Source organism: Artemia franciscana, chromosome 10 (assembly GCF_032884065.1).
Source record: "Artemia franciscana chromosome 10, ASM3288406v1, whole genome shotgun sequence".
Taxonomy (NCBI): Eukaryota; Metazoa; Arthropoda; class Branchiopoda; order Anostraca; family Artemiidae; genus Artemia; species Artemia franciscana.
In genome coordinates, this window is record NC_088872.1 from 19,655,155 (window position 1) to 19,669,397 (window position 14,243).

Below are 14,243 nucleotides of genomic sequence, written 5' to 3' on the forward strand. Positions count from 1 at the left end.
GTATATTATTACCTCAAAGTACTCTATCCAGTCGAAGTTTATTAAAAAACGTAGGTTACGAAAACAATAGCCAAAATGTCTAGAATTTGAGGATAGGGGCTTAACTGAACCCTCCTTCCCTCGTTCATGTTTGTTTATGTTTGTCATTAAAAAACACGCTGAATTTCCATTATGCTGATGGAGAAATTAATATAATGAAATGAGAATCAGTTTCTAAGAGAGTAGAATGAAAAAATCAAAGGAAATTTTTGAAATATTCCAATTGCGAACTTGTTGAAGCCAGAATTATGTTTTTGTATGCCTATAAGTATAGGACAGAGTTTGTGCGACTATTTTGTTTTTTGCTTCTTAATTACCTTGTTTTTTTTTCGGTGAATGTTGTTTGTGCCATTGAAATATTTGGGAACTTGCTATTAGCTTTTTCTGTACTTCTTTCTTGAAGAAAAATACTAGCAGTAAAGCCTGGCGGACTACTTTTAATAGTATTAGTAACTCATTGGAGTACCTAGTCACCTCAGGTCAACACAGCTGCTCAAGCTCTTCCACCCTCCAATCTACCCAGAACTTGACCCTTTATCTCTCCTTTCCCCGCGAAGTTTCAATCCCCCTTTACTTTTTTCTTATGAACTTTTCGGTCCTTCTTTGGGGACGACCTGCTTATTGTTTGGTCCCTGATGAATTACCGCAAAGCACAATCTGTAGCAATCTATCATTCGTAAAACGCGGCCTAGTCATGTTAACCTTTCTTTCATTACAACCCTAGAAAGTGGGATCCAACCACCCGTTTTTTTAAGCTTATTGTTTGATATACAGTCAATCAAGAGTATACCTAAGACTATTCTTAGCCAATTTCTTTGAAAAAAATTAAAAAGTTCGACGTATCTTCTTTTCCCTTTCTAAGCGCCCTAGTTCAAGAGGCATACTTGAACCCTGTCACTACCGTTGCTTCCAATATTCTAGTCTTGGTTCTTACACCTATCTTCTTCCTCTTGTTTTTCAAAATTTGTTTAATTGTGAAAAATCCTCACTGTATTCACCATCTGTAGTAGTAATGCTACCTAGTTAAGTAAAGCTGTCCATTTGATCGATTTGGCGTAGTCTAACATCACTTGTTCTCCCTGATTGGTTCCTAGTCTAAGCGAATTTGTCAACATTAATTTCCAAATCTCTTCTTGTGTTCTGAACTATCAAAACCTACAAATATTCACTCTTTTTGCTTACATTTCTATCTACGACACTTAAATCATCTACACAATCTAAGTTTGTGAAATCCTTACCATTTGATACATTGTTCTTCTACAGCCTTTGCGAGGTTTTTTAGGACAAAGTTCATCATCCAAATAGTTCGAGCCTGTGGACTACTGACAGGCACAAAAAAGAAAACACTGTAGCATATAGTATCTTTTTTTTAATCTGAGAGAAATTGTTTAGCCCCCCCCCCCAACGCAAATCTCACAAGTCGTTTTCTCCCTCCTCCAAAAAACTGTCTTTGAAAGCCTCAACTTGATCCCCCTGCCATGCCACAAACAGGGTAGACTCCCGAATTAGCGATTACAATCTTGACCAAAAATTGAATATATTCTTAATATTTACTTTTCAGCTACAGTAAAAAGTCTGACGCTGGGCTTGAACCCATAACCCCGAGATTTAGTGTTTATTCGAAGAAAATTGTCCAAGGCGGGATTTTAAAATACTTTTAATTTAAAAATACAGCGTTATTTATACGTGGGGGAGAATTTTCTTTGAATTTCTTTACTTCTGAAATCGCAGCCACGTGCCACTGATAAGCTATAATATAGACGAATAAGCGAGTTTTCTCTGTAGTTCGAATACTTTTACCAAATATGTGAAGCAAAATTTTTGTTTCTTCAAATGTATTGCTCTTTTATGTCAATTAAAACGAAACAAAAAAAGCAAATATTGGAATGAGAGTAACGAGCGACGTTAAAATGAAAAGAAATTACTTCGTGTATGAAGTTCTGGTTACTGTGAGCACGAATTGCTCCTAACTTACATTTCGTTGCCACATAACTTTTAAATATATGAAAAATAACGATAAAAACCAATATTTCCATTTAAAGTCAATAAAAAGAATTTTTTAGTAGCTCGTGCCTCCTCTCTCATGAGAAATTCCCTGATGACGCTCATGATGCCACTCCATCTTTTGTGTCGGTAAGGATATGAATGTAATCTTTTATGTTTAAAAGAAGCGCTTTTCTGCAATAAAAAGTGAGCTACCACCCAGAAGCATGCATATTCAGGTTTAAGCGAAATAAAGGGAGATTAGAGATTAATTTATTCCTCTTTGATCCTTCCCCCCACCCTCTTCTATATTTACCTGAATGCCCACGAAAAAAAAACTGGGTATAAATATGCAGTTTGTGAAGTATCAGACCCCCTCTCCTACGTAATAAAATCTATAACACCCCTCCGGCCCCTTCCATAATAGCTGATACGGGATCATGTATGACTGTATATAAATTTAGCAAATGTCCATTGAATCAACTTGGTTAAGCAAAGCTTCATAATAGCTTTTGTTCTATATTGACTATTTGACTCTTTAGGAAGGAATGTTTAACCGTGCGGCATTATTGCCTCTGAAACTTTGAAGTCTAGTATATAGTTTTCCAATTATGTTAAATAGACTAGGTGTTTCAAAATTTTTTATTGATAGTAACCTTACCCTCTTCGGGTGAAAATTGTAGTTCGGTGCCGAAAAATCGCAGAAAACGCCATTTTGCTATGATACAATCTTTTTGGCTAATGAAAAATGGCATTAGAACTCTTAATTTCCTTAATGGTATAAAACTGATTAACTTCTCTTAACTACCTTTAATGGTGTAGTTCTGTTTAAGACCACTTGCCCTCTCGGGGCGTTTGAAATTGAGATAAATATTCTCAGTCTTAGCTTTTGATGCGTAACTTTGAGCTTAGTGAATCGTGTATATTTGGAATCACTATAAAAAGTATATTCATTTGATGTACATTTTGTTATCAAAGCTCCTTTTTTCAGTTTTGTTACTTTTAGCCGTGGTCGCTCCTTACTTACAGTTTATTACCACGAATTGTTTGATAACAAGCATGCAGAGCACTCAAAAACGTTTCAGTCCTTCGGAATTTTCAGTAAGGCAAAAAAACAAATCACATCAAGAAAATACCAAGTTTGTTCTTTTTCTCAAGTTAACGAAAATATTAAAAACATCTTAGGTTAACTTGTGCTTTGTCTACAAATTCTCTGATTAGTTCTTTTCGGTAGTTCATCTGTTTCCATCTCTGAGAACTGACTGATAAAAATTGAATGTCTATAAACAGTAAGAAAGTGCTTCGGTTTTAGCTTTGGCAACGACATTTCTTCGTCGTCTTTCATTGATAATGTTATTTCATTTACTTAATTATCCCCGTTTATTTAATTTAAGAAATGTGTTCAGTTGAACAAAGAAACTTCGTGCCACCATGGTATCTATTTTTTCTTGCCAATTCATCAAAAATATTGGGGAGGGGATCCCTATCCTCGTGTACGTGGAAAAGGGTTAACTACTCGTATCATTATATAGTCAATTCATAACAGTATAATACTTGAAAACCAAGTCATTCAACTAAATATTCTAGCCTGGCGATGAACTTGCAAAGGTAAGTTGTCCTTGGGGCGGGCCAGCAATAGACAAAAAAAAAGAGAAAGTTATAGGCACAAATTAAATATACCAGAAATACTGATAACACAAAGAAATATATATGTGTATGAATAAAAATACATAATTCCTTGCTGAGTTGCTACTGGGGTCACCATAACGAGCAAAAAAAGAAGAAAAAACTATCCAAATAATCCACTATACTCCTTCACACACCTCAAACAAGAAAAGAAGAAGAAAAAAATGACGAATAATAGCTCAGGGCTCATTAATAGGATACATGTTTTGTTTGACTTTATTTCTAAATTTTTCAAACCATTTTAGATCATTAATTATCATATTATTACTAGTCCATAAACTTATAAATAAAATATAAATAAAAATGACAAATAATAACTTAAAACTGTTAATTAGAATACATTTTTTCCTTAACTTTATTTCTAAATTCTTCAAACCTTGTTATGTCATTAATTGTCTTATCATTGCTATTGCATAATTCTATTCCTCGATAAATAAATGTGAACTTCGACCTTGTAGTGATGGCAATATGACCAGACAGCGTCTTGCTTGCTCGAGTATTATAATTGTGGCAATCAGACCTAATCTGAAATATGCCTGAGAAGCATAAAGGTAAATTATTAGTATTATACTTAAACACAAATATCTGGTGATAAGAATCCCATAAGCCAGCAGCTGGTAAAATTTTTTGTCTTCCATACTCCAATCCCACAGAATCTGTGTAAGATTTATGGCAGATTAAACGGAACGCATTATTTTGGAAAACTCGAACTGGATTCACTAGCGACGGAAATATCCCTAACCATACCGAAGAACAATATAAAATATACGGATATGTTATAGAGAAATACAACAGCCTTAAAATTTGATGCGGGACAAAATGTGCGAGTTTTCTAAGGATTCCGATGTTCCGTGATAAAATCGCTGACGTGTTCCCAACATGTTTCCTAAACGACAAAGTTTCATCAAGTGTAATAACTAAATACTTGACACAAGACTTCCTTTCATTTTCGTCATAACTGTATTTTAATCGAGAAATCCATGGATAATATGTATCTGTTCTCGAGAATATAATAAAACTACTCTTAGCGGGATGAACTTGCAGTTTGTTTACGCGCATCCATGTTGAAGATCTGTCTAACGATTGTTTACTTAATTCAAGTAACCCCTTCTCAGTTCTTGCAAGAAAAACAAGGGACGAGTCATCAGCAAACATCCGTACTGTCACTTCTTGTGGATCATGACATAATTCACTGAAATTGTTTTTGATATTAGACATAGTCTGAATTAAGTCATTTACAAAAATTAAGAATAATAGCGGTCCAAGAACAGAGCCCTATGGAATTCCACGTACTTGATGAACGCTTTGAGTCAATCTGAACATACTGTAGCCGCCCTGCTAAGAATGCACGTAGAAACTTAAGCCCAGGGCCTCCTATGCCGTAAAAATCACACTTTAGAAGTAGGAGATCATGATCTATTCTGTCAAAAGCTTTAATTGTATCTAAAAATATTGCTAAAACCCTGTAACCTTCATCAAGCGCTTGATTGACTACGCTGCTTAGATAAGCAACCGCTTGTTCTGTTGTGTAACCATGCCAAAATCTGAATTGGGTAGAATTTAACACATTACGACGCTTTAAATGTTCATAAAGACGGGCAGCAAAGAACTTCTCTAAAACACGTGATAGCACAGGAAGAACAGAAATCGACCCATGATTTCCTAAATTTTGTGTCACCACCCTTATGAACAGGAGTCACACGAGCTACTTTTAAACAAGACGGGATGAAACCCTCTTTTAATGCAGAATTAATTTGGGACAAAAGTGGCTTCTGGATTAGTGGCAGAATAAATTTAACCATTCTTTTCGATATGACATCACTACCAGATGCATTACTTTTCATGTTTTAGATGGCCTGTTTCTTCTCACTTAATGATACAGGTGCTAAGTACATTGAAACCTCAGATCCAAAATGACTAAAGGTAGTCTAAAATGATTGGATCATGTAACATCGGACAGATTCCTTCAGCAACACGCTTTCCTACCGCTGAGAAGTAATTTCCGAATACCTCCGAGACATCATCAGCACTTTTTGGTTTCTCACCTTCTTGGTTAACTATTTCAAGCGGGATTGTTTTCGTTGGCTCCTGAAGTACTTCTTAAATCATGCGCCATGTTTTTGTCGAACATCCCGATGCTTGCTTAAACTTCCTCAATCGGTTTTCTTAATTATCGATTCAGAGCATTGCGGTAATTATTATATATTCTATCATTTAAATCGCATTTATGATTGACCTTTCTTTGTAAACATTTTTATAAGATAACAGAATTGTTTTATTTACATAGGGCCAAGAAAAGTCATTCTTTAACCTACAAGTATTTCCTAGAGGAATTGCATGTCTAGAAAACACACCAAAATGGTCAGAAGTGTCACAAAGAACGACACGGGGGGAATCAGGGTTAACATTAGTGCATGTATTATCAATACATGTCTCGTGTGTATCCCTGACCCTCGTAGGTATTTTAATCAAGGGAAGTAATCCAAATGATATGGAAATATTCAATAGTCGGCTGCTCTTTTGCATCAGATATTTTTTCACATGGGACATTCCACGATATGAGATTTTCGTCAAGTTTTTGAAATTCAAGCTCAGCTAATCTGTTGCCAGTGACGTTAAATTCAGTCCCCTGATTCACAACTTCATCAGTGAGACCTTTTATTTGGTTTTTTAATGCATCTTTTTTTTTCGAGAGAGAACCCAGCGGGATCATTATTTGACAACGATTGCTGAAAATCACTTTAAATATTCTCTAACTTAGCCACTCGATTATCCAGAGACTTAAGTTTATTTTCAAGTGAGTCTAAGTTTTTTTTTTCCGTTGTCACTTACAAGCCCAATCACAGCTTGGATGCTATCAGCTAAAGTTGCCAACGAGGCTGAACTAGTACCTGATACGTCACATAATTTCTTTTAATTCCCACCTTCATCCTCGTCATGCCTTGATCTTTTTTTTCTATCCCATTGTTAATATCAAATTAAAGAGTTCATCAAGTTAAAGAGATATTATGACTGGTGCTGGTAGGTGTCAGACGATAGTCAGCAGATTTCACCACGGTGGAATGATGGACATGCAGGGAGGGAAGAAATTCAACCCCAAAAAGAGACTATGGTGTATGCTCATAAAAATCCAAATAAAAAAGAAGTTTCAACTTTTAACGTGACTCATAAAAATGAATGCTGTTTTTTAAATCAGCACTAGGAACCACATGAAGCTCAGCTATCACTTTTTTTCTTCTTTTTTTGCAAATCTATGTAATAATAGGAGTATTAAAACTTATATTCATTATAGCCTTGGAGATAAGCCCAAGTGATACTAAAGCGCTTTTTCGTCGATGTCAGGCATATGATGCTCTAGGAAAATTTGAAGAAGCATATAAAGATGCTAGAACAGTGCACAACGTGGATCCTGGAAATACTGCAATTCAACCCATCCTAGCCAGGCTTCACGAAATTGTAGCCAACAAAGTGGCTGAGCATTCTAAACTTTCAAGTAAAGTGAGCCAGATGTTAAATTTAGCGTTTGATATATCGACCCCAATAGATAAAAGAGAAACAGCTGCAAATAATATACTTGTCTTGGCAAAGGAGAAAGCAGGTAATTTTTCGTAGCAATTTTACTTCCTCTTTTTTTTTGTTACCTATTAGGAAAAAAGAGGGATAAAAATTAAATTATAGTTGAAAATTGAATTTTTAAAAAATATTACATTCTATGAATCTTGTATGTTCGATGTTTTCTTGGCTGCTTTGTTTGTTGTTAGCTTTGACTAGCCCTCCTTCGTATGTTTTTTCAGGTTTCGTAACATTTTCTTTGTTTTTTTTTTCTTATGTATTTTATTTACTTATGTATTTTATTATCTATTCGTCATCAATATTCTTGATGCCTTCTTTACTCCTTTATTTAGTATTTGTTCTCAAGAGCCCTCCTCTATATGTTTCTTCTCTTCATCTTTTTTTTGTAATTCTGCCTCAAATGTTTTTCTTTCCTTTTATAGCTCTATCTATTTGTAACTGATCATTTCATTAGTTCTTCTTTGCTGCTTAGTCTCCAAGGCTCTGATTTTAGGCTTTGAGGAAAAATCTTTTATGTGTTTTTGGTTTTCTGCTTATCTTAATTTTCGCTCAAATGTTTACCCAATAGTTTTTTCCTCTTTTTTTTATAGCTTTACCTAAGTGGACTCAATTTCTTCTCTGTTGCTTTATTTATTGCTGTCTATGAAAAGCCCTTTTTTTATGTTTTTTGCTCAGTATTTTTCTTTTTCCGCTCTAACATTTTCTTTTTTGTTTTAAATCTTCATAATCAGTCCTTGATGCCTTATTTACTTTTTTATTTCTGATTTGCTCTGTGAAGCCGTCCTCTTTGTGTTTCTTTCTTCTTCTTCTATTTCTTTATTTTCGTCCAGCATTTATAGAACAATGTCTTTTTTTTGTCTTTGTCTTTTCGTGACCAGTAATCAGTGTAGGCTTTTCCTCCGTCATATTGTTTACTAATAGAATACCTGTACATAGCAACGGGAGGAGGATTCCACTTCTCCCCTGACGTTATTTTAAAATGGAATCTCACCCAAGAGAAAGCTGTAAAATATTTTGCCTAAAAATTCGGTACATGAGATTTCCTCCCCTTGGAACAGTATTCCCTGAATCTGGTTGGAAGGTTCATCGGATATTAGGTCAGGCCTGTGCTTACTTCTACTGGTGGCTTTAGTTTCCTTACTATATGTTTTAATGAGAAGAGCTGTCACGATGGGCAATATTCTTTATATAGCCAATATGCATCAATGAGCAGTTTTATCATGGATTATGTCAAAGCAGGGTTTCCAGTTCATTATTGAACTGGAAAATTATTTTTGTAAACAGTGCGGCTATACTTAGTTAGCAAAATATGAAAATATCCTCTTAAATGCTTTGCTGATAAGCAGGTGTCGATAGGACAATCAGCTAGATTTATGTCTGAAGGAACAAGATATTGGGAACTAAAGATAACAGCAGTCAAAGCTAGAACTCGGATTGGGCAGTGGTACCCTACAATTTTGACTCAAACGAGAGAAATATTTGACATACTACTGATGTCTCTTCTGACCATAGGTTCATGTGTGTTTGACTTTCAGATGTAGGTTTGATTCGAAGTCTTTGGACTCATCACAAGGGAAGATTGTCCCCTATTTGTACGAAAAAGTGACTAAAGCCGATTCTTTTACTTTACAGGTGCGGAGCTGCTATACAAAGAAGGTATTTTAAATAGAATTGTTTCTCTTTTTAAAATAGAGAAGAACCAAAACATAATTGTCAACCTTATTCGCAGCATCAGTGTAATCGCCAAAAATAATGCAGACAAGGTATTGCATAATTATTCTTTTTACTTTAGTATTTTATCATTTATTGTATTTCTCTAGCTTACAATTGCAACTTCATTTATTAGTTAGAATATTGCAGACATTTTTCAGGCTTAACGGCAGCTTGAAGGCAAGACTTTCGTAGCCATATCCTAAAAGTACTTCTTTTTTTGTTTCATCAAATCACTTCCTGAACTTTAGCTCTCTTCAAAAATTTCCGTAAAATTTGGTAAACTTGTTGGATGTTCAGATTCGCTAGCTAAAAGGATGGATATTTTTTATCGACATTGTAGAGTGACTGATGATTACTAATGTGATAAAACTAAGGAAAATACATGGCACTGGATTCAAGAATTAATTATCTTTTAATATTTGACTCTTGTCTATTCCATTTGAATGCTTTTTTTTTCGATTAAATTCGATTAACTTTTTTTTTGCTTCGAAAATTCGATGTTGCTTTTTCTTCTTCTTTGGGCTAGACTTGAACATTCCCAATTCATTATTGACGCTTGAATCCTAATCATGAACTATTGGCAATGCTGAAAAACCGCGAATATAAAAGTTAAGCTATGGATTTATGGCAGTTGATAGTCATCTATCCGTTCATTTTGAAAAGGTAACTACGAAATTTTAACTTAGCATTGAATCTTGAATTGAATGGTATGTTTTCAATCACATGTCGCTCTAAGGGATCCAAATGGAGTTTCCGTTGATGACGAATGTTATATTTGTAAAGGGTGTTGAAAGGCGCATCGGATGGGATATTTATTTTTCTGTTACTGAACATTTTGAGGATTCTACAGTTTTGCCGTAGTTTCTGTTAATCGTGGCTGCACGAAAATTTCCATGATCAAAAATTTCGTTTGGTCCTTGCTCGAAAGTAAGCTTGGTCTCTCTGTCTTTTCATTTCATACTGTTTTACTAATATTGAAAAGGACATCATCATGGTTTTGGAATTTTACTAGAGAGTGAAAAGACGGTTTTAAGCTTATGGGAAGGAAACAAAGAAAAAAAAAATGAACAAAACAGAGACAAAACCAAACGAAAATAATTTTCAACCGGTGAATAAGCAAAAAACTAAACAGGTTGTCCGACAAAGACCTATTTATTAAGAATTTAAGGAATGTTTTAAGTGCTTTTACTGCAACTTTTTTCCTTCTAACTTAATCCCAATCGTGCCCGGAGATCCCTACCTTTTGTGAAGTTAATACAGCTCTGAAAATACGATCAGTTGATACCAATATCTATGTTTAATGCGACTGTAACTGTTTATACCAATTCTCTCGTTTTGTGTGGGACGATTTGTGATAGTTCTCCTCTAATATCAATATTATTTGTGATATTCAATGCAATAGCAAAACTAACCTTTTTTCATTTTGTATTCCCAGCAAGGAGATTCACTTTCGAAGATTATTTCCTGGGAACAGTTGCTTCTAATATAATGGATGTCTCAATTGTGGCTGTCACTTTTAGTTGTATCTTTCTACCGTTTTTCTCATACTTTTTCTCACATCTTTTGTAAGTGTATATCTAGTGAGATTTTGAACTCCGATCATCTTGTATCTCAAAGGCGAAATTTAAGATCCTTGAAAGACTGTACTTATTCATTATTATTTCAACTAGTCAAAGAGCCTATCGTACGGCTGGCATAAAAAAAAAGAAAAACCATAGCACATGCTCTTTTATGGGGACTGGTCAAAAATCCTTCGCTCCTGAAAAAATTCAATCTCCCTTACCGATCCCCCTCCACCCCCCCCCCCCCCCTGCTGTGAAAGACATCCTAGAAGTTTAAACTCAAACCCTGCAGTGACTCAAAATAAGGTATGCTTACAAAAACTTTTGTGTAAAATCGCTATTTTTTGAACAAACCTACTGACCGTATGTAATCTGTATAATGGGGAATACTCACTTGTCTTCGGGTTCCAGGTGCCCGTTGTATAACATCACATAATTGTTTTCAGAACTGAAGATTAGTGATTGGCTTGAAGTTACTAACACTTGCCTATAATGCAAAGTTAGATATTAGACAATGGAGTCATAAGTTTGTATTCTATAATTTTTTACGTTCATTATTTGAAATTTTCCAAACAGAACAATAATCAGACTTTTTTTGAATTGTAGGCCCGAGGTATAATAGAGATAATTGGATTGCCTTGGATAATTGAATTGTTAAATACTCGATATGAAGAACAAATATCTGCTGCGCAGTATTGTCTTCAAACTTTATTAGATGCTCTGAGTGGAATGACCTTGAAGGATGAGAAAACACCTGATATGGAGCTTTGCTCCAGTATGTATATTATTGCATGCTTTTCGGTGCTCTCTTTTGATTGTTTTTCTATGTTAGCTCGTTTGTTTTGTACCTTTTCCAATCACATATTTATTTCTTTACTTCTTTTTTTACTTTAGCCCGCTTGATTAACAATAACGAAGCAGTTTTAATCCACTAGAATTAAAATTTTGAAAAGTAAAAGGAAAAATTTCGGAATATTGTTGTCTGATCAGATAGTTAAAACTATAGGTAAGTGCTGATAAAAGGTGAAAAATATTTTGAAGGAAAAATAGCCAAGTTATGTCGCCATTTGGATTCTGGATGGTATGTCTAATTCAAAGGAAATGCTTCCTAGAATGTTTCCTGAAAAATAGAGAATCCTTTAATATCTTTTTAAAATAAAATGTCAACAAAACATTTTTTTGGATCCTGTCACAATCTAGCTTAAGAATGGATAGTTTTGCTTTGGCTCTGGGTAATAATTATGTCGTAATTTCAAATCTATTTCCTGGTTTCATTGGTAATTGGTAACTTAAACCTAAAAACTGCTTCAGAATTTCTAAAATAACTTAAACTAAACTTTTCCCTAGCTGGCTAGTGTATAAGGCAGCAACGGTGCCTCTCCACGATGACCTCTTTAGTGTTGGAAGCGAAAGATCCTCTAGGAATGAAATTTACATCGAAGGATCCTTCTTGAGGCATATTTTGTTTCATATTAACAAATTTTCATTATTCTTTTTGGCAAAACTATCTATATAAAGTATAACTGACTCCATACTTTTTCACTATGGATTTTTCAAATTCACAAATTTGGGATATGAAAAAAAAAATATGTGGTGTTTTAATTACAGTTGCACTAAATGGTTTTCGAAGTTAGAACTTAAGGTTAGGGTTTTGACTTTGTTTCATGCCCCCTCCAAAACCTGCGATTTTGTGACAAGCATGCAGCCATAATTTATATTGAAATGGAAAGATATCTATATTATCTGATACGTTAGTCTTAGATCTATCTATTCAATGACCCAGAATCATGATAATACTTGGACTTTTTCTTAGAAAATGATCTAAGCTTGTAAAAAGAAAAAGAAAAAGGAATTATTGTCATTTTTCTTATGTTCTTCATGCCTCCAGCATTTTTTCACTCTGAATAAAAATGCAAAGTAAATATTAAAAATGTAATTTCATGGGTGGGCCTAGTCTCAGCTGTGGAAGGAGGTTAAAATTATCGTTTTCCGCTGAAACATTACAATTGTAGGACTAATGTTTTTTAATTTGAGCATTCTTGTTAATTCACTCATTTCAATATTGAACTGTTATAACTAAGCTAACCCTGAAGCTTGAGTCCGTTGAAGCTTTCGTAATCTAAAATTTCAGATATTATTTAACGAAGGAAATATTCAGCTTAGTAATTTGCATCCATTTCTTTAGTTGGTGCAATGCTCTTCAGAGATGTTAAGTGAAAATGAAATAAAAAGAATGAAAGGCTATCATTCCTAATTAACAAAATTCGTTTTGGGTTTGATTGTTATTAAAAGCTTTGTAACCCATGTTCTGAAATGTCCGTGTGTTTTATTAGATGAAAACACATAAAATAAATGATAGTAGATAAAAAGAGTTCTATCATAAAATGAATTATAGCAAAAGTTATTCTCAATGAAAGAATGATTTTCTAATTTGTCTTCTGTTTCTCACATTTTACTTGTTTTTCTAAACTTCGGCAGCACGTCATAGCATTTAGTAGGGGGGAGGAGGGTTATTACTTTTACTATCTCGCAGTTTTTTTGGTTTCCCAAAATTTCCCCGAAAAAGGGATTTGATCCTTCGAAATTTTCTTGAGAATGAACGATTTTTTGTGTTAATGCTTGTGCACTTAAAAACGGTAATTTTAGGGAGATTCGAGGATGGTGTAAGCACTGGAGGAGAGGGCTTGTATCAAAGTACTTTTCTAAGGGGGTTACAAAACTCCCTTGCAGATTCTGGTCCAATTGCATCCATTTCCCATAAAATCCTTGGGACAGATCCTGTCGCAGAGTCTCTTAAAGTCCTAATCTAACAGTTTGCTCTATTGAATAATACTTAGACCCCTTAGAATGGTCACAGTAGTATTTTTAAGCTCGCAATCAAGCTTTTTCAATGTTAACTAAATTAATTGAGTCATGATCAATAAGGAAAGACAAGAGTTTTAAGGATTCTTTTTTAAAAATACATATAACCTCTATGACATAAGAAGCTCGATATTCTAACGTCAGTAATGTTTTGATACTTCATATTTACTGTAAGTGTTATATTTTGTTCGTATATTCTGTCTTTTGGGGAAAAAGAGCTTCAATTAGTAGCAGCAGTTATATTTTAATATGTAATACTAATTCCTGAATATCCTACTAATTCTTAAGCGTAAATTTCAGGGAATCGCAAGGAAATTGATACCCTGATTACATGTTTGATTTATGCGTTGACTAGCCGGACGATGACTGGAGTTGGAAGAGATGCCATGATTGAACTGATTCTTAGAAATTGTGACTATCGTGCTTTAGACTGGGCTGAACGTATTATCGATATTAATGGTACGTTACATTTTATTTTATTTAATAGCCATCCATTGTGGAAATGGCCTTTCCTAACTCTGATTGCCCTATCTGAGGGCACGAACGTCGGAGTTTATTTAGCCCAAGTGGTTTACTAAGGAAAAACGAGAAGAATAGCTAAATTATATGGGAAATATAAGAAATTGCTGACAAAATTGTTAAAATCTTGAAATTACGAGGGCAAGGGTCCGAAAATTCCCTACACGTGCTTTTGTGTCTTGACCTGACATAAGTAAAAGCGAATAGGGATGGATATTCTCAACTCTACTGACACTTCTCTGTTGTAATTGTACTTTTTGGGGAATACTGTTAGGTTTTATAGTACATTCCTTTCATATACACTTT

General features: G+C 34.4%; 1 protein-coding gene across 1 annotated transcript in view; it reads left to right on the top strand.

Moving 5' to 3' along the window:
• Window positions 1–14,243, top strand: part of LOC136032409 (protein unc-45 homolog B-like) — a 65,905-nt gene that overhangs the window by 19,850 nt on the left and 31,812 nt on the right. The window contains exons 4-7 of the mRNA XM_065712719.1: window positions 7,001–7,306; window positions 8,914–9,044; window positions 11,163–11,331; window positions 13,719–13,955. Of these exons, the coding sequence (XP_065568791.1) occupies window positions 7,001–7,306; window positions 8,914–9,044; window positions 11,163–11,331; window positions 13,719–13,955 (843 nt within the window). The remainder of the gene's footprint in view (window positions 1–7,000; window positions 7,307–8,913; window positions 9,045–11,162; window positions 11,332–13,718; window positions 13,956–14,243) is intronic.